The sequence below is a fragment of the Cololabis saira genome, chromosome 13 (genome assembly GCF_033807715.1).
Source record: "Cololabis saira isolate AMF1-May2022 chromosome 13, fColSai1.1, whole genome shotgun sequence".
Taxonomy (NCBI): domain Eukaryota; kingdom Metazoa; phylum Chordata; class Actinopteri; order Beloniformes; family Belonidae; genus Cololabis; species Cololabis saira.
In genome coordinates, this window is record NC_084599.1 from 20,552,837 (window position 1) to 20,571,606 (window position 18,770).

At 40.2% G+C, this 18,770-nt stretch overlaps 2 protein-coding genes across 2 annotated transcripts; both read left to right on the forward strand.

The window, feature by feature from the left end:
* The first annotated feature begins 1,508 nt into the window (after window positions 1-1,508).
* On the forward strand, window positions 1,509-10,118 carry gclm (glutamate-cysteine ligase, modifier subunit). The gene is made up of 7 exons (XM_061738209.1): window positions 1,509-2,290; window positions 5,514-5,576; window positions 6,330-6,414; window positions 6,747-6,803; window positions 6,910-7,112; window positions 7,311-7,425; window positions 8,730-10,118. Exons 1-7 carry the CDS (start codon window positions 2,159-2,161, stop codon window positions 8,897-8,899), a joined length of 825 nt encoding a protein of 274 aa, XP_061594193.1. The 5' UTR covers window positions 1,509-2,158; the 3' UTR covers window positions 8,900-10,118.
* Window positions 10,119-11,128: 1,010 nt separating this feature from the next.
* On the forward strand, window positions 11,129-17,899 carry dnttip2 (deoxynucleotidyltransferase, terminal, interacting protein 2). The gene is made up of 7 exons (XM_061738210.1): window positions 11,129-11,226; window positions 13,056-15,040; window positions 15,795-15,933; window positions 16,131-16,226; window positions 16,351-16,515; window positions 16,750-16,859; window positions 17,699-17,899. Exons 1-7 carry the CDS (start codon window positions 11,152-11,154, stop codon window positions 17,799-17,801), a joined length of 2,673 nt encoding a protein of 890 aa, XP_061594194.1. The 5' UTR covers window positions 11,129-11,151; the 3' UTR covers window positions 17,802-17,899.
* Window positions 17,900-18,770: the final 871 nt, after the last annotated feature.

The window sequence follows — 18,770 nt, forward strand, 5'->3', positions numbered from 1 at the left end:
AAAAAAAAGACAACTATATGATATGTATAATTTAATTTTGATCTGTGCTTGATCTAATCTTGCTGCATGTTTATCCCGATGCTCATGAGATTAATTTAAGGGAGTGTTAAAAGTGCTACTTTGGGAACAGTAACTAGCATACTGATATCTTTCATGTTCTATTATATCGTGACAAAATTCCAGGTCGGATGATGTTGGCGAGTTGTTTTGAAGAAGGTTTTATTTTTTTAATTGAAGGTTTTTCCAGCAAATTCTAAATTCCTCTGTACTGTACATTTATTTGTTTTGTTTTGTGTATGATGAATTGGGTTTTTTTTTTAAATAATGAAAACTTGTTTTTTGAGTTTTATTTGGACACAAAAATTTCAATATTCCAAGAATATATTGATTGATTGATTGATTGATTGATTGAATTGTTTATTTCGAACACATAAGGAAAACATATAATTTTAATTTTTTTTAAACAAATTCAAAACATACAGAAAAAAGCAACAACAACAAAAACGTAATACAGACAGGGGAAAAAAAAAACAGTGTCCGAAAAGGAGCAGGTAGAAGTAAAACTTATTTAACCCTGCTCCTATTATAAATTAAACATAAATATGAATAATAAATAGCTGCTAATTTACACTATTAGGCTACAGATTTTCCCAATGGTTGTGCCTCTGCACCTAACCAGCTAACAAACACAATCTTTCCTTAACATAACTCCTCCTCAATCAAATAACTTGCCAGAATTTCCTTTTTGTAACGTTTTTTTAAATTGATTTATATTTGTACATTGCTTCAACCCATCACCCAACCCATTCCATAGATCCACTCCAACAACTGAGATACACATGCTTTTCCTTTTAGAACGAACACATTGTTTTTTTAAATTCAATTTTCCTCTTAAATTATAACCCCCCTCCCTGTCACAAAACATTTTCTGTAAATTGCCTGGAAGTGAATCAGTTCTCGCTTTGAATATGATTTGTAGAGTTTTTAGTTTGACAATGTCCAAGAATTTCAACACATGCGACTTTAAAAACAGTGTGTTTGTGTGATCCTTATAACCCACATTGTGAAGTATCCTGATTGCTTTTTTTTGCAGTCTGAATAGCAGTTGTAAATTGCTTATATATGTGTTCAGTACTCGAGTTGAGGGGGAATGAGGGGGGATGGAATCCCCCCTGAAATAAAAACGGTCAAAATCATCCCCCCTGTAAAACTGCCATCCCCCCTTTCCATCCCTTATGTCATTTCATCAATGAATGTGGTTTTACTGCTATTTCAACATTTAGAGTCATCACCAGAAAAATAACACCAGAAAAATAACTTATTTGACAATTTTCACCTGTTTCAAGTAAATTTTCACTTGAAATAAGTAGGAAAATATGCCAGTGGGACAAGATTTATCTTCTTATTACAAGCAAAAAAATCTTGTCCCACTGGCAGATTTTTCTACTTATTTCAAGTGAAAATCTACTTGAAACAGGTGGAAATTGTTTTTTCCAGTGATGAGTCTTGTTTTAAGTGTAATGAGATTTCTTTACTAAAATAAGACATTTTAACTAGAAATAAGACAAATATTCTTCTTAAGACTTTGAGTTTTTGCAGTGATCCATTTTACTTATCCTGTGAAGGACAGAATCATATTGATAAGTTCAGAAAACTGTTTTTTATTGTTGTGTTTTGATGTATTTGATGTAAGCCCAGTGGATATTTAAAGCTTACAGAAGGCTGCATTTAACTGCTGCTATTGTCATTCCTGCACTATTTCTGCAGGTGTTTGGTCACTGCTATTATTTAATACATTATATTATTTGTAATCAGCACAAATTATCTGTCCCCATATGATAAAATCCACCATCCCCCCTGATTCTTTTTTACAACTCGAGTACTGTAAGTGTTATATATATATTATATACATTTATACATATATAATATGGGCGTGGTCTGTCGGGTGTTCCTTGACCACGCCCCTATGTGGGCGTGGCCTACGATCCCTCTGGCAACAGTGGCTGAGTGAAGCGAAGCAGCACGTTGGTCAACATTAATGCAAGTCATCGTGAACACAGCAGTCTAACAACTAACAACTAACAACAACTGTTGCTGCGGAGCCTCGTTTTCTTCCGGCTGTCACATTTCAGAGTAGCGTAGCTGCCACGGAGACCGCATGGATCCCCAGAACACACACCCGGAGGCGAAGGTGCTGCTGAACCACGCCAGGAACCTGCGGCTGCACACCGGGAACCTGGTGGACCGGAGCCGGATGAAGAAGAAGTGTCCGGGCTGCCCCAGCGAGGAGGTGAGGACCGGTCTGTTAGCTTAGCTTCCCCGGCCCGGGTGACCGGTACAAGCACCGGGACAAGGAGCTGAAACACGGGTTTACTAACAAGTACCGGCTACATGTAGACAGAAGAACAGTTTAACCGTGTATCAGAGAGATAGGACTGTTGTTTTGGTCCAGGATTGATTAACAGACAGGAACACGTGATGCAGCAGGTTGTTATTGTTATGGTCATTATTATCATTGTTGTTATTATTATATAACTATTATATTCAGACATCTAGAGATCCAGCTGGTGATTTTTACTAAAGATTTTGTTTTGTTGGTTTAATGTTAAATATATGCCAGCAGACTAATCCCAGTAAATTATCTCCTGATAGAAGGAATCGATCACATCATAATCAGAATCAGCTTTATTGGCCAAGTTTGAACATTGCCCGACAAGGAATTTGACTCACTGTACCCAGATTTAAAAGTAAATAACAAATGTACAGTAAATAAACAATGTGGCACTCATTAACATATATATAATACAATTAAAAAAGTGAAAGGTGCAGCAGTACTGAGGTAAACATGGTAATGACAGCTCTTAATAACAAAATATACGATTTTGCTTATCAGAAATTAGATACCATCACATTTTGAAAGCAGAAGTTGTGATCTATTCTCAATCGTGTAAAGATGGGTTTTTTCCCTTATTTACATTCCCCTAGATAAGAAAAATGACTCAAACCCCCCAAAAATTAGTGTTTATTGAAGCATTTTGAGTTAGATTTAGCTGGTTAAAAAAAAAGACAACTATATGACATGTATAATTTAATTATGATATTTGCTTGATCAACCAGATTTAAAAGTAAATAACAAATGTACAGTAAATAAACAATGTGGCACTCATTAACATTTATACAATACAATTAAAAAAAGTGAAAGGTACAGCAGTACTGAGGTAGACATGGTAATGACAGCTCTTAATAACAAAATATACATTTTTTTTTAAGTGAGAGTTGCAGCAGAATGAGGTAGATATGATAGATTATTGGGAGGTGCGTTGTTACAGCATATAAGCACGGGGATTGATTACTCTGAGACTCTTATGAGAGTTCATCAGAGCAACAGCTTGGGGGAAGAAACTGTCCTTGTGTCTGGACAGTTTCTTCCCCCATCTAAAAAGATACAATGATAGTTTAACGTACTCTGGCCGTGTTATGTTTGGAAACCACAAGAGCGGCTCCAACTGAACCTAACAGTGAAACACAGACAGGCTGCAGCCCCAAAACCACCGCCATAGAACACCGGCTGTAACAACTGCCGCGTTACCAGGGCAACGGGGACATACACAACAGGTCGGTGATCCATTAACAATGCAGTGGACAGTAGGATTTCCCGTCTGATTTATCCAATCGTTTGTCAAGTTTTTCAGTCTCCCTTCAGTCCAGACCTTTAATGGTTCCTTGTGGTGAAATCTGGTCCACAGCAGCGGCGATGAGGAAATAAAACACAAGACACAACACATGACAGTGCAAGAAGCCGTAGATACAACCCAACAAAGACAGATGTTTGTTAAGTCTGCGCCTTTCGGCTTTTTCCTTCAGGGGTCGCCACAGCGAATCAGTTGCCTCCATCTGAGCTTGTCTTCTGCATCCTCTTCTCTTACCCCGACTACCTTCATGTCCTCTTTCCCTATATCTATAAACCTCTTATTTGGTCTTCCTCTGGGCCTCCTGCCTGGCAGTTCAAAACTCAGCATCCTTCTACCAATATATTCACTATCTCTCCTCTGGACATGTCCCAACCATCTCAGTCTGGCCTCCTTGACTTTATCTCCAAAGCCTCTAACATGTGCTGTCCCTCTGATGTTCTCATTCCTGATCCTGTCCAGTCTGGTCAGTCCCATAGAGAACCTCAGCATCTTCATCTCTGCTGCCTCCAGCTCTGCCTCCTGTTTTTTCCTCAGTGACACTGTCTCTCTAGACCAAACAACATCACTGGTCTCACTACAGTTTTGTACACCTTTCATTTTAGCTGAAACTCTTTTATCACACATCACACCTGACACTTTTCTCCACCCGCTCCATCCTGCCCAAACATGCATGTTTGTTAAGTGCTCCTGGAATAATAGCAATGATGGGTGGATAAAGTACGGTAATAATTAGACAACCCATTGATAACATACTACAGTGCCACAACAAGTGCTATTAATACTTAACTGTAATTTGGCTAGTGTTTTTACTGCACTTGGGACAAATGAGACTATGTACCTATTGCACCTTAGTAGCCTGTATTTATGACCAGATTGGATAAGAGTAAATTCCTCTAATAGATGACGGTCACTGCTGGCCAAAGCTCACCTCTCCTTCCTCAGTATTTGTCTGTTTGTCCAGATATCTGATGAAGAGATGTCCTGAACTAATACTAAACAGACAGTTTGGCTGTGCATGGATTTGTTTTCATACCAAGAGACGAGGAAAAAGGTTGAAGCAGACTCGATAAAGGATCTGTCAAATAATACCAGTTTGTCTACATTAAAAACATTTAGTCCAGTCTCTGTCGGCTCGTTTGGCAGATTCCAGTTGTGTTGAAGTTTAGGTTCTTATCCACAACCGTGCCCACATACCAACCCGGCCAGTGTGCACTCACATTTGGTTGGAACAGTTGATGTGAGGTTTCAAGAACATTAATGGCCAGCTCTTTGGTTTTGTATATACCGGTATTCAACTTTAGGAAATAATTGTCACACCACTCCACACAGTAGTCAACAGCTGGGCTGTGACAAACCCTCTCATCCTGGACCAAGCTGATCAAAACAGTGTTGTCTGTAAAATTCTCGTAGTGTCAGTTTTCAAGATGACTCCTGCAGTTTATAAGATGTACAACAGAGGAGACGGTCGGCATCCCTGCACGGAAGCTGTAGATCACAGCCGCTTCTTTGACACAACACTGTTTTAAGTAATAAGATAAGATAGTCCTTTATTACTCCCTCAATGGGGAAACTCACATGTTAGCAGCAGTACACTTAACACACACACACACACACACACACACACATGCAGGGAAGGGGGTAAAAAAGTAAAAAGTAATTTTTATCTCTATTACACTTAACATATCCAACTTTTCGGTGCCTGGACCATCGGTCTCATATAACATGAGCACAACATCAGACTGGAAGCTATAAGGAAATGGCTATCTTTTGGATTTTGCCTCAATAATGTCTTCTCTTTTTTTTTCCTGTCCCTTAATTCAGCTTCGAGACTGCATCCAAGCCACGCTGAGTGATTGGTTGTCTGCAAAAAAACCATCAGCCAAGGTGTGTAGACAACTTTCATTATTATTTTAACATAAATGCTTTTAAGAATAGTTGCCTCCATGACACATTAATGTAACCGCATTTGCAGCGATGGCGTGATGTGACGAGTTAGGGGGAGTTTTGCAATACTTTGTCACTGCGCTTGTTGGTCTGTTGCATTCCAGCGCTTGTAAAAGTGACACGGCTGCAGTGATGGACATCAAAGGCAGCCTGTACGCTTCCTGAAAAGAACCTGTCATGATGAATGATCATGCAGCGATGCTTGCCAAAGGCGCCATTCCAAATATCCATCTGTCCGTTAGTGTGGGGATGGGGGTAGGGGCGCGCAAATACCTTTTTGTTGGATATATTTTTGTCCATTAACTTTGATACCTAGCATGGTATACTCCTCATTTCAGACAGATATGTTCTTAAACATATTTGTAGCATAAATAAATGCATTTTAGGATCCCCAGTCGTGCACCACGAGTCCTGCTGACCTCCGTCTCTCCTAACTGTTGTTACTGGACTCAGCTAATCTGCCTCAGCTTTTATCCCTCCACCCACTGGACTTGTTTGGCCCTGAGGGAGATTGAAAAAGCTGAGGTGGGGGGGTCTTGTATACTTTGCATGTAGACTATATGACTCGGATGTGTCTTTCAGCAGTGGCACTCTTTATTTTATGAAGTACTCATGAGTGCTTGGGGTTAAAATCTGTTTCAGATTTAACATATTGTCTCTAATCTAACCTACAGTTCTGTTCTTGTCATGTAGGACATCCCAGATACACTGGACTGCTCCATTCCTGAGGCGACAGATGCCATCACCCCCGAAGAAAGGGAGGAGGTGAAGGTCTCAGGTCAGCTCTAGTATTTTAGTAAACATGTGTTAATCTTCTGTAACAGATATACCTTCCCTACAACCAAATAAATATCCTACATTAGCTTACCTGGCAATGTGACCGAAGTAGCTTACGGCTTGCCTTTAATTGTCAGTATAATTTTAATAACCTTAGATTGAGTCATTTGTAAAGACTGACTGAACACAGACACCTCGATCAGAGCATTGTTGATTTAATGGATGCATTAAGGATAAAAGCCATAGAAGTCATAGCCATTTATTAAAATGTGATAGAGAATGTGTTGTGCAGGATGTGCTGATCACTTGCTGATGGATACCTTGTTTTTCTAGTTAAGCTATTTCTGTGTGAGTCGGGCCAGTCGGCTATCAGAGACGCAGTTGGAATGGGTGAGCCATGAATCTCTTAAAGAAAAATGAAATGTGCTTTTCAAAATCAGGCACAACTGGTTTTGTATTCAGACCGTTCTTTGCAGTGAGGCTCTTTTTGTCTCAGCTTGCCAGGCGCTGGCGGTGTCCCAGCTGGACTCTGTTATCATAGCGCCACCTGGGCCTCCGGAGGCTGACGGGCAAACTCTGGCGTACCTGCAGCCGGCGTGGGAGGAGCTGGAGGCTCTGGTTAGGAGCCAGCAGATTGCAGCCATTGGCACCTCTGATCTGGACAAAGATCTGCTTGAGCAGCTCTACAACTGGGCACAGGTTGGTGATAAACTTCTGTATTTGAGTCGGGATCGGGTAGTGGAAACAGCAAAATGCACATTTTGAAAATGTTATCAATTATCCTTTATGATTTATTTTTTGCCAGTGCACCACTCACAGATGTTGCAGTGTTGTCTGCCATTGCTTGTGTTGTAGTAATTAAAGGCAGTCATTGAACATTTCCTTGTGCTGGAGCAGGTGAAGCCCAGCAGCAACCAGGTCAACCTGGCCTCCTGCTGTGTGATGCCCCCTGACCTGACAGCCTTCGCTAAGGAGTACGACATCCAGCTGCTCACACACAATGACCCAAAAGGTGAAAGTCAGTTTCGTCTTTCTGTTTCTCACATTTGTGTGTGCACTTGGTTTCAGTATATATGATTTTGAGAATTCAAATTATATTTACACTGCTTTTGTTTCCAAAATGAAGTTTCTATTTATTAAGCACTTATACGGAAATCTTATACGCAGGGTTAACAAATTCAACAAATATCAGATGATTTCAAAGCTACGATGAATACTAGATCTTTCTAAGATAAACACTTCCATTCTTCACTTGGTTGATATTCTTCTTTAGCACAAACATAGTCATTGTTGTTCATTCTGTCCCATTCCACCTGACCCTTCCCAGTTTATCACAAATAGCCAACTCTAAAATTGTCATTGGAAACTGTTTATGGAAAGAAATGCCTTACAAAAAAAGGAAAAAAAAAAGTGGATCTGCCTTGGAGGACAAAGGCAGTGTCTGTCTGCTTTGGGCACATCCAAATTGATTTATTTATTTATTTTAAATGCTTCATTTTTTCTGGCGTACCTACTACAGGATCACATTTTAGTTTCTAAACTATGAAATTACGATTAGAGTTTTAATATGGACAAGCAGAACTTGACACTTCTGAAAACAATGCACTTGTGACTTAGTGACGGGGTAAATTTATCATTTATTTATTTATCATTGTCTATTTGAGCTTTCTGGTTCCTCACAGCACACGAAACCTCCAGCTACCATGGCAACCCATTAATTCAACAAAGGATAACAAATTGCATGCCCTCCTGCAACCATTAATGTCCATTTTACTATAATACTGCAGCCTACGTACCCAAGAGGAAAAGACAATTGTCATGCCACGATCTTGTAATTACAGATGCACCCATTGCAATTTTCAGTTTTTTTTAGCGAGTGTGACGTGCAGATACCGATTTTTCCGTCTCAGATTTTTTGGAAACAATTTAAATCAGTGGTGTAAATCAAATCGTAGTTCGGCAGGAGGGTCCCCCCTTATCATCCAGGTCCTGCTCGAGGTTTCTTCCCTCCTAAAGGGGAGTTTTTCCTTGCCACTGTTTGGCTTAAGGTTTTTCTCCCACTAGGGGAGTTTTTACATGCTGTAATTTATGTAATAATTGCTCAGGGGTCTTGTTCTGGGTCTCTGGAAAGCGCCTAGAGAGAACTTGTGTTGTCATAGACGCTATATAAATAAAATTTTGTTGAAATCAAATCTCTAATTGTAATCATGTTCATGATCAAGTTGTTTTTTTTCATCATGCAACACTATCTATAGACAACCTTTTTCAGTTTTTTTTAATGATTTTCATTTTCTTTTGTTATTTTGTTCTTCCCAGAGTTGATATCGGCAGACACATTCCAGGAGGCCGTGCGAGAGGGAGCAAAAGACCTGAGCATCACTGAATGGAGGCTTGAATGGGTCCTGCGCTACTCCGTTATTGTCAAAAGCAGGGGCATTATCAAGTCTAAGGGCTACCTCGTGAGTGCGAGGAGGGCGAGCCCTTAATACTGAAGTAGAGGGGAATAAATGACACATGGATGAAGCCATTTTTCTCCATTTTCATCTTAAGCGAAACAAAGTTAACTGCCGATCACCAAGAGTCTGGAAGTCATTGTTTTATCTTCCTTATAAGGTTGCATCTTTCTCCTCTGTGATTTATTTGATTAAAGAGATGGCGGCAGTCGTTACCATCCTCTGTGAGACCATTGACATTAACTTAACTTTGAAAGAAAAGACTCATGAAGTGACATTTAAAAGATGGTAACTCTCACCATGACCAGAACCTGGACAGATCAGCTGTCCATCTACTCAGTAGAAGCTGTTAGATTATTGGAAAACTTTGGCTGCTGAATGTTGGTCCAAGCTGGAGATCGTTTATCCGTGTGCCGATGTAAAGTGCCTGACGCTTTCTCTGTTCTCATAACGGCTTTGTCTCCACTGTGTGTGTAAGAGCACAGCTTAAACCGGTTACACTAGAGCACAGGCATTGGAAATAAGCTGGAGCTTAAAGGGTTAAATAAGTCGCTCTGACTGTCAAGTGTAAGACGATAAACTATAAATGTGATTTTGGTTATCAGAAATTAGATCCAATCACATTTTGAAAGCAGAAATTGTGATCTATTCTCAATCGTGCAAAAATGTTCTTTTTTCTTTTATTTACATTCCCCTAGATAAGAACAAGGATTCAAACCCAAAAATAAAAGAGTGTTTATTGAAGCATTTTGAGTTACAGTTTTAGCTGGTTAAAAAAGACAACTAAATGATATATATAATTTAATTTTGATCTGTGTTTGATCTAACCATGCTGCTTTTGAAGATGTGTTGACATGTTTATCCCGATGCTCATGAGATTAATTTAAGGGAGTGTTAAAAGTGCTACTTTGAGAACAGTAACTGGCATACTGATATCTTTCATATTTTATTATAACGTGACGAAACTCCAGGTCGGATGATGTTGGTGAGTTGTTTTGATGAAGGTTTTATTTTTTTAATCAAAAGTTTTTCCAGCAAATTCTAAATTCCTCTGTACTGTACATTTATGTAAACTGTTATATTTGTTTTGTTTTGTGTACGATGAATTGTTTTTTTTTTTTAAATAATGAAAACCTGTTTTTTGAGTTTTATTTGGACACGAATATTTCAATATTCCAAGAAAAAGAAGAAGAAAAAAACACTGAAATTTTGAGACAATTTGAAATACATACATTAAAGCAATGAAAATGAATATTCAGTTTATTCATTGTTAAACCAATTTAATTTGAAGCAATTAACGAAGTCTTGTTATCTAATGCACCAAAAAGATTTTAAAAGTGGAGGACTTATGTTTGTAACTCATGAGACACATTTTACCTGGTTGATTATCAACTATGCTGCATTTAACAGCCACAATTACCAACTGCTTTTATATTTAATTCATGTACTTTGTAAAGAATGTCAGATGTATTTTTCCAGTTGTCTCTGACAGTACATGACGGCTGTTACATGGTAAATGATCTCAGGACACATCCACCAACACCGATATGCTTCAGCTCGTTGAAAATGTTTTGTCATGTTTTGTGAGGGATTACATTTACTCTGCAAGTGGAAATGAATATAGATAGGATATAGAGGTGGGACGATACAGGTAACTTACGATTCAATACTGTGGCGATATGTGGCCCACGATAACGGTAATATCACGATATCTACGATATTTGATATATTGTAAGAAATTTACTCAACGATATATCACGATATATGTGACTGAAAAAGAAAAAATACCCATAAAAAGGAAAACGTCAAGAACACCAGGACAGTGCACTGCTCTGTTTCTAATACTGAAAAGTCAGTAAGCAACTTAATTTAGCATAGTACCTCACTGCCTCCTAGTCTATGTAAACACTGTACAGCTGGACAAATTGAAGTGCATGAACAATAGTGCGGTGACAACCGCGTAAATCCATTATGTGTTTTAATAAAATATCGATATTTGCCGACAGTTTATCAATTATTTTTTGCGACAGAGAGCGCAACAATATATTGCAATATCGATTTTTTTTCCCCCACCACTAATAGGATATATAAAGTTTGAAGGGAGAGTATATATATTACAGGTTATATATTATTGTAATTATTGACCATATTCAATCAAGTGACCAACACAAGTGTATGGATACGGAGACTTCTGCGATCGACTGCTCGTGTCTCGGTCGCCTATCGATTAGTCGCGTCTGGCCTGCACACCGGAAGTGAAAGAGGGAGTTCGCGTTCACGACAAGATGGTGGCCACCAGGAGAGGAGTGCGTGTGATCTCTCCCACCAGAACCCTCCCGGAGAAGCCGGCTGAGGTCCAGGTGAGCGGGAATGAGGAACCATTAAAGGCCGGGGTGTCCAGAGCTGTAACCGTGGCCGAGCCGAGCCGGTCCCAGCCAGCTGCTGGACACGTGGCTTTACTGACGCGTCACGTGGTCGGAAAGTAGGAACTCTAGAGTTTGTAAATACGTAATTGTTGTGGCAAAAGTTGCTGGAAAACAAACTCTGTTTATAAACAAAAGCGCTGCCGGGGGCATTAGTGGTCAGATTCAGTTTACTCTGTTTCTGAATTGTTTTTTAAACATCCTGTCGGGTGATTTTCTTCTCGTGTAGCTGAACACGCGTCCCGTAGCAGGTCAGCTTATCATCATCTTACCCTGATTTATAACTCATCAAAATGCCATTTATCAGGGTTTTTTTTAAAGAAAAGTAGCAGGTCCTATCTTTTAAAGTATTTGTATTTATTTTTAAAGATGATCTCGGGTAGGGTTGCCACCTTTCAGAAATAGAAATAAGGGACGCCCTGATTTCAGCAGCGCAGGAGCCAAAAAAAAGCCCCAAAACTTCTAAACTGCATAAAAATGTGTTTATTTTATATGAAAAAACTAAATTCTTTGATGCATTGAACTTTCATGACTGTACAGACAGCCAACCATACTAGCAACTGAAATATCCTCCTATGCTATGTATGTCCACATCAGCCCAGATGTATAATATAGCTACAGGTGAAGAATATGGTGTAAAAGTTAATTTATTTCAATAATTCAACTAGAATATGGTGTAAAAGTTAATTTATTTCAATAATTCAACTAGAATATGGTGCAAAAGTTAATTTATTTCAATAATTCAACTAGAATATGGTGTAAAAGTTAACTTATTTCAATAATTCAACTAGAATATGGTGTAAAAGTTAATTTATTTCAATAATTCAACTTAAATGGTGAAACTAATATATTACATAGTCTCATTACTTTACTTTACTTTTTAATTTATTGATTTCATAAAATATTCTAATTTTTTTAGATTTTTTATTTGGGGTTTTCATAAACTGTGAGTCATAATCATCAACATTATAACAAATTAAAGCCTTGAAATATCTCACTTTGCATGTAGTGGGAAATAATATATTTGTTTCACCTTTAGTTGAATTTACTACGAATTAAGTTTTGCAATATATTCAAATTTTCCGACCTTCACCTGTATATTATGACATCAATAAATAAGAGCATAATATATGTCCGTATAGGTTCAATACGGAACGCAACTTTTAATTCCCAATTACGTAAATATTCCGTCTTTTAAGGGACGGGTGGCGACCCTAGATGTATCACCACAAACTGCACGAGTTTAGGATGAACCAGAAAACATTGAAGGGAACAAGAGTACATTAGTAAACACATAAAACTTATTTTGCTTTTGATTGTAATTGTGACTGCTTTTAGACATATAGGCCACCCCTTTTTTCTTCTATGATAAAGCTGTAAACGCAATTGTCTGGAAACTTTAAAAAGTAGTTACCCTCTTTTGATACACTGTCAACAAATTGGAAATAACAACTATAAATAACAGACACCAGACAGAGAAGAAGCATAAGAGCTTGAACATTTGTTTTAGAGACAGTCTGCAGGAGACTTTGTACATCTGTATATTGTCGGCCACCAGGAAGTTTCAGCACAGCTGATCCAAAAGGTCATGAATCAAACCAAGTGCATCAGTTTGCCTGTGCAGGTATCACGTAGGAAGCTTGGGACAAAAAAAATAGACTATTGGGATCATATTGTGTTTTTTAAGGTGCAATTTGCAAGTAAAGAGGCAACTGCGGCCTACATAAATCTGCTTCACCAGTAACGATATGTCTTTCCTGATGCAGGCCACTCCTTCCACTGGTCGACCCACCAGGAGATCCCAGCACAGGACGGTGGAGACCTGTGGTCAGCTGGACAGCAGTGAAGGGGGATCCCCAGTTTCTTCCCCGACCTCCACCAGAAAAAGATGCAGAGCTTCCAGACTCCACAGTCCGGAGCAGCCCTCGACGCCCCAGAGCTCCATTCCTGACGCAGATATGTCGGACGTGGAGTCCTGCTGCTCCGCTGTGTCCAACACCGAGCCCCCAATGACGCGCACTAGAGCGAGAACGACACAGCTACAGGTTAGGAATCAAGATGACCAGGAGATATCTGAGGCAGAGTCGTGCTCCTCTGCCGTGTCTGCACCAAAACCTGTCCAAAGTAGCCGTCGGAGCACAAGAAAGAAGACCCTTCCTGAAAATTGTGAGACAGTTCAGGCAAAAGCAGGAGATGTCGATGAGGAGCCGGCGCTGAAGACCGAGTCCTCCAGCGTGGTGGTGTCCGGATCTCAGAGAGTCACCAGAAGCCTGAGGAAAACTACTCTGGCCAGAGTGGCTGAATGTCGACAAACGGAGGACTCTGAGCTTTCAGATGCTGACAGCTGCACCTCTAGCATCTCAAGACGGGCTTCCAGGAGGAGAATACGTCCTATTCCCATGCACATGGAAGAGCTGTCGGAAGGTTCTCAGTCTCCCGCCCGGACAAATCGGCGCAGCGGGGCGGCAAAGGGGAAAGCAGCACCAACTTCAGAGTGTGAGCCCATATCTTGTGACTCTGACGGGTTCGAGTCTGGACCCAGTTGCAGTTCCACCACTTGGTTGAGGGGCAGGACTCGGTCCACAGGTCTAAAGGCCACAGAGTCGGACTCTGATCTGACAGATGTGCACTCCCCAGCGGGCAGCCCCATGTCCACCCGGAGCAAGGGGACGCCATGCAGCAGCCGCGCAGGGTCTCGGACCAGCAGCCGGAGCACTCCGGCCTCTAGGCGCTTAACAAAGGACTTTACTGTGGCTATAGAAGCTAGCGCAGAGCCCGCTGAAGAGGCTCTCCTGGACGACTCCAGGTTGGAAACCACCGTGACTGGATCAGACGCAGAACGCACACTGCTGGAGGAGACTACAATCCTAATATCAGAAGACCCAGAACAAGTGAATAATGCAGATCCCAGTGAAGAGGATACAAAAAAGGTAGAAAAGGAAGTAATTGACGTCTCGGACCATAATTCCCAGGTTGCTCCCACTACCCCAGTTTGCTCTGTAGTTATTCGTAAGCTCGCAGTTATAGTAAGTGACCAGCAGGAGGAGCCATCAGGTGAAAATACTGCTATGGATACCTCCGAGAACGGAATGATGCAGGAAACAACCCCATCATGTTTAGAGTCTCGTCCGTCAGTTAAAGTAACGATATGTGAGAGCGCTGCTGAAAGGGCTGAGGGGGCAGAAGAGGCGCGGGACGCTGTGAACGGCCAACTGTCTCAGGCAGACGAGGCTCCGGATGAAGATGCTGATTTGGAAACCCGGCCCAGTGTGGAGGACGAGATGGAAGTCATCACACTGGAAACGGATGTTCAGCAGGTGGTTGACGACGCAGAAGTCCACACAGAGGCCGTCCAGGTCACAGTAGATTCTCACGTTCAGCAGCAGACTAACGATCCTGTCCAAAAAAGAAAAGTAATCAGCCTGCTGGACAGCAGCGACGATGAATCTGATGAAGAGAATGAAATTTCTGAAGAGGAAGGTTCAGGACATAGTGAAGAGGAGAGAGGAGAAACTTCCTGCAGGCCAAAAACAGCAGCTGCATCAGTTGATGGTCTGTTTATGATCGACACGCGGCCCGGACAGGAAGCCGACCAAAATTATTACACAGGTATCGGAGAAGAGGAGGAAAAAAAGAAAAGGAAAAAACAAGCTAAAAAGGAAGAGGAGGATGAGGAGTTTGTGGATGAGGAGGGGGTAGATGATGAAGATGAAGATGCAGAAGTCCTGTTTTCAAGTAGAAATGCTCATTTGTAAGTATTCCTTCTTGGTAAGAATAAGATGATAAAACACGTTTAAAATGTCTGACTGTTTAAACCACATTTAATAATTCTGTAATTCAGCAGTAATGTCTTAACTTTTCTAAAGATGTTAATATTTGAAAAATGGGTTACAAAATGTGTAGTTTGAAGCTAAATCCATCCATTAATAAATGTGTTTCTGTGACATAAATGAGCTGGGTTTAGAGCAGGATAAATCAGAAACAAAGTGTTAGGTTTTAAAACACCACAACTAAAGTTTTTCAGCCTGTATTCCTCTAAACCTAAAAGGTTTGAGACGCTTCTGAATCAAGTTTAATTTACCAAGTAAAACTAAATGTGTGGTAAAACGGCTGGACATTGTCGGTTTTAGTGTAAAGTATTTGTTGAACAAGTTGAACAGCAGTGTCCACTAATCTGCTAATGACATTTAAACGTACTGTCAACAATCACACTGGGTTTTTAGTGACTTGAGTTGAGAGAGCGGCAGCACAGGAACTAGACAATTGTTGTTTCACTTCTGTTGAGGTGGAATTAATTATTTAATTTTCCTTCTGGGATTAATAAAATATTTAGAATTTGAGTGGATGTGGCGTTGAGGTGGCGACATATAAAACTCTGCTCAGTATTCACTATTGGTTTTCATTCATTAAATAAAAGCTGTTAGCGTGGTTAAAAGTGAGCAGAAGTGAGAAATGAGATGTGGCTGCTGCTTCTAAGGACTTTTGTCTTCGCCTATTAATTTCAGGAGTAAGATGTCCAGCCGTATTGACCCCGGCATCAGAGTGAAGGAGCTCGGGGGTTTATACATCACTTTTGATGGCAGCAAATCAAAACCTGTCTCCAGTTCACAGCAAAAACTAAAGGAAAAGAAGATCCAAGATGAGGTAAATATATGATTGATTTTTGTTCGCTCTGAAGGTGATCTGAAGCGCAGAATGATTAATGAACTTCATAGTTATTCAGGTGGTGTTCATAGTTTCTCTACAATTCTTTTTGACTTTGACCTTTTTATCTTTGAGGCGTGGCGTGCTCATTGAGTTGTAGCGCTCTTCAAGGTTGCACTTTTGGTTAATGTCTACAGGTGATGAAGAAGAGCGTGATTGGACCAGACTTTGAAAAGAAGGATGCGGTGCCTCCATACAGCGAGTCTAAACAAGCCTTAAAGCTGAAACGCAGAGTAAGGTTTAAAGTTTTATCGCTCTAATGCAGTCACACGGTTATCACGAACGGTGTGTATTAAAAGTGTGTTCTTAATCTGTGAATCGGCTGCTTTGGAAATAACTGAAGTCTTTTTTCTTCAGGCAGAGAGGGAGAAATCGACTGGAGATGGCTGGTTTAACATGAAGGCCCCGGAGATGACTCACGACCTGAAAGGAGACCTGCAGGTCCTGAAGATGAGAGGATCCTTAGATCCCAAGAGGTTCTACAAGAAGAACGACAGAGACGGATTTCCCAAATATTTCCAGGTTTGTGCCGTCACTTTGCTGCTCCTAAAATTTCCTCAACAAACTCAGACTTTTTTTTCTGCAAACAAGTTTCAAGATCTAAGTTCTATGGACCAATTTTGCAGTTTGGATTCTTTGTTTTATTTGGCTTCTATTACAGTCTCAAGTACTTGCATCAATTATGCTTTAAGTGTTTAATGTCACAACAAACATAAGTACGATGTGGTTTAATTTATTTTTTTCTGCGTGACACAGGTTGGCACAGTTGTAGACAGCCCAGTCGACTTTTATCATTCCCGTGTTCCCAAGAGCCAGAGGAAGAGAACAATGGTGGAGGAGCTGCTGGCTGATGCCAATTTCAGACAGTAAGTTTTATACTAAAGTCAAACACGTGGTTTCATTAAGTCGACCTTTGTCTCATTGTCCTCTGAACTCGAGACGCCTCAGCTACCACTGGACACTTTTAGTCAGAAAATCCCGCTGACTTGTGTATTAACAGGTGAAATAGATTTGTGAACACCATTTTGTTGCCTGGAGTTTCAGCATTTTGCTATTTCAATATTCAGATATGGAGAGACACACACACACACACACACACACACACACACACACACACACACACACACACACACACACACACACACACACACACACACACACACACACACACACACACACACACACACACTTGCTGTATATTCCAAGTTTGATTGATGCATGATGTGCTTATGGGAAAACTGCATTGGTGTATTGAGGACAAGTTGGGGGCAAGGCACGTTTATTTCTATTGCACAATTCAACGAGGTGAATCAAAGTGCACAAAGACATTAAAACATAAATAAAAAGTATGATTTAAAATTCAAACAAAAAATGGAGTGATTAACGGCACTGATATTGCATTAATGTAACACTGAATAGTTTTTGTGCCTTTTCAAACATTTTTTCTCAGATCTAGTTCATTTCACACAAAACAAGCATTTAGATTTCTGTTTGTTCTGAACACTTAAGTCCATGATTAGCATTTATTTATATCAAATTTCCTGCGATGTGATCAAATGAAGTTATCCTTCATCCGTATTAGTTTGTGAGATACTTTTATTAATGTATATTGGAGCAATGAAACAAAGTATATGAGGTCTCCGTTTCATCGTGAGTTGATTCATCAGGTGAAACATTTAATGCAACATGTTCCTTTTATTTCCAGACAAAACAAGAAGAGGTACCAGAACATTATGATGGAGAAAGCAGCACAAAGATCTGGCAAGAGCCACAAGAAGAAGAATACATTTAAGAAGAAGTCAAAGTAAAACCTTGATGAAATGAGCTGACAACTGAAACAATTGTTTTAATCCAAATAAACTTGTGATTTTCAAATGTAAGTTTGAAAACGCACAGATCAGGTGAACATTAAAATGTTGGCTGACTCTTGTCTCCCCCTCGACGTGCCGCAGGAAGACGACAGTGTCACATTTGGTTGAATCTGTTTTGGCTGATTTACAGTCTGAATTATGAACTTCACTTCTGACATTATATTTGAAATGAGACACAAAATAAATGTTAAAATAAGAGCAACAACTGATGACAAAGCCTCTGATTTCATTTAGCGGTGTATTAGGCGATGATTGCTGTGTAATTAACACTGATCTGTAACCTGTTGACACATGACTAAAGTTTAATTTAATCTCGGTGTCTTGCCAAGATTCGGATTTAGAATCCTCGATACCATCCACCAGGATGTTGTTTCTCCTGGATTGATTTTCCAAATAGTCTCCTTTGGAGGAGAACTTGTCTAATTCTGCCTGTAGTTGGCCGAGGAGCAGAGTACTCGACTGAGCTGCTGCCTGGTTCAACACATTTGCAGCCTTTATACTCTCTGTCTCTGCTTGAGTGAACTCCAGACTATGTTTCAGCTCACATACTGTTTTCACCAGATCATCAACTCTTTTTGAGGTAGAGTCCATGATGAGACCTATAAAAGATTTAAAGTTCTTTTCTTGGAGCTCCATCAGTTCTTTAAAAAATAGCTTTTGCTGTTCTAGCATATCATTGAGAACAGTGACGGTCACCACCTCATCCTCCTGAGGGGCAGGGGTCTTTTTAGGACCCATAAGGAAATCGAAATTAACTCACCAACGCAGATATCAAAGTCTCACCAAACACACACGAGGATTATGCACTTGAGTTGGATGGTTGGAGTTCCTGGTGGACGGAACCGCCTCTGGTCGGAGCCGCTGGTAGTCGGAGCCGCCTCTGGTCGGAACCGCCGCTGGTCGGAG

Excerpts from the sequence above, each read along its gene's own strand:
- gclm (XM_061738209.1), top strand. The coding sequence starts at position 2,159 with ATGGATCCCCAGAACACACACCCGGAGGCGAAGGTGCTGCTGAACCAC. Across the intron at positions 5,577-6,329 it reads CAAAAAAACCATCAGCCAAG|GACATCCCAGATACACTGGA; the intron begins GTGTGTAGACAA and ends CTTGTCATGTAG. Across the intron at positions 6,415-6,746 it reads GGAGGAGGTGAAGGTCTCAG|TTAAGCTATTTCTGTGTGAG; the intron begins GTCAGCTCTAGT and ends TTGTTTTTCTAG.
- dnttip2 (XM_061738210.1), top strand. The coding sequence starts at position 11,152 with ATGGTGGCCACCAGGAGAGGAGTGCGTGTGATCTCTCCCACCAGAACC. Across the intron at positions 15,041-15,794 it reads TCAAGTAGAAATGCTCATTT|GAGTAAGATGTCCAGCCGTA; the intron begins GTAAGTATTCCT and ends TATTAATTTCAG. Across the intron at positions 16,860-17,698 it reads GCTGATGCCAATTTCAGACA|ACAAAACAAGAAGAGGTACC; the intron begins GTAAGTTTTATA and ends TTTTATTTCCAG.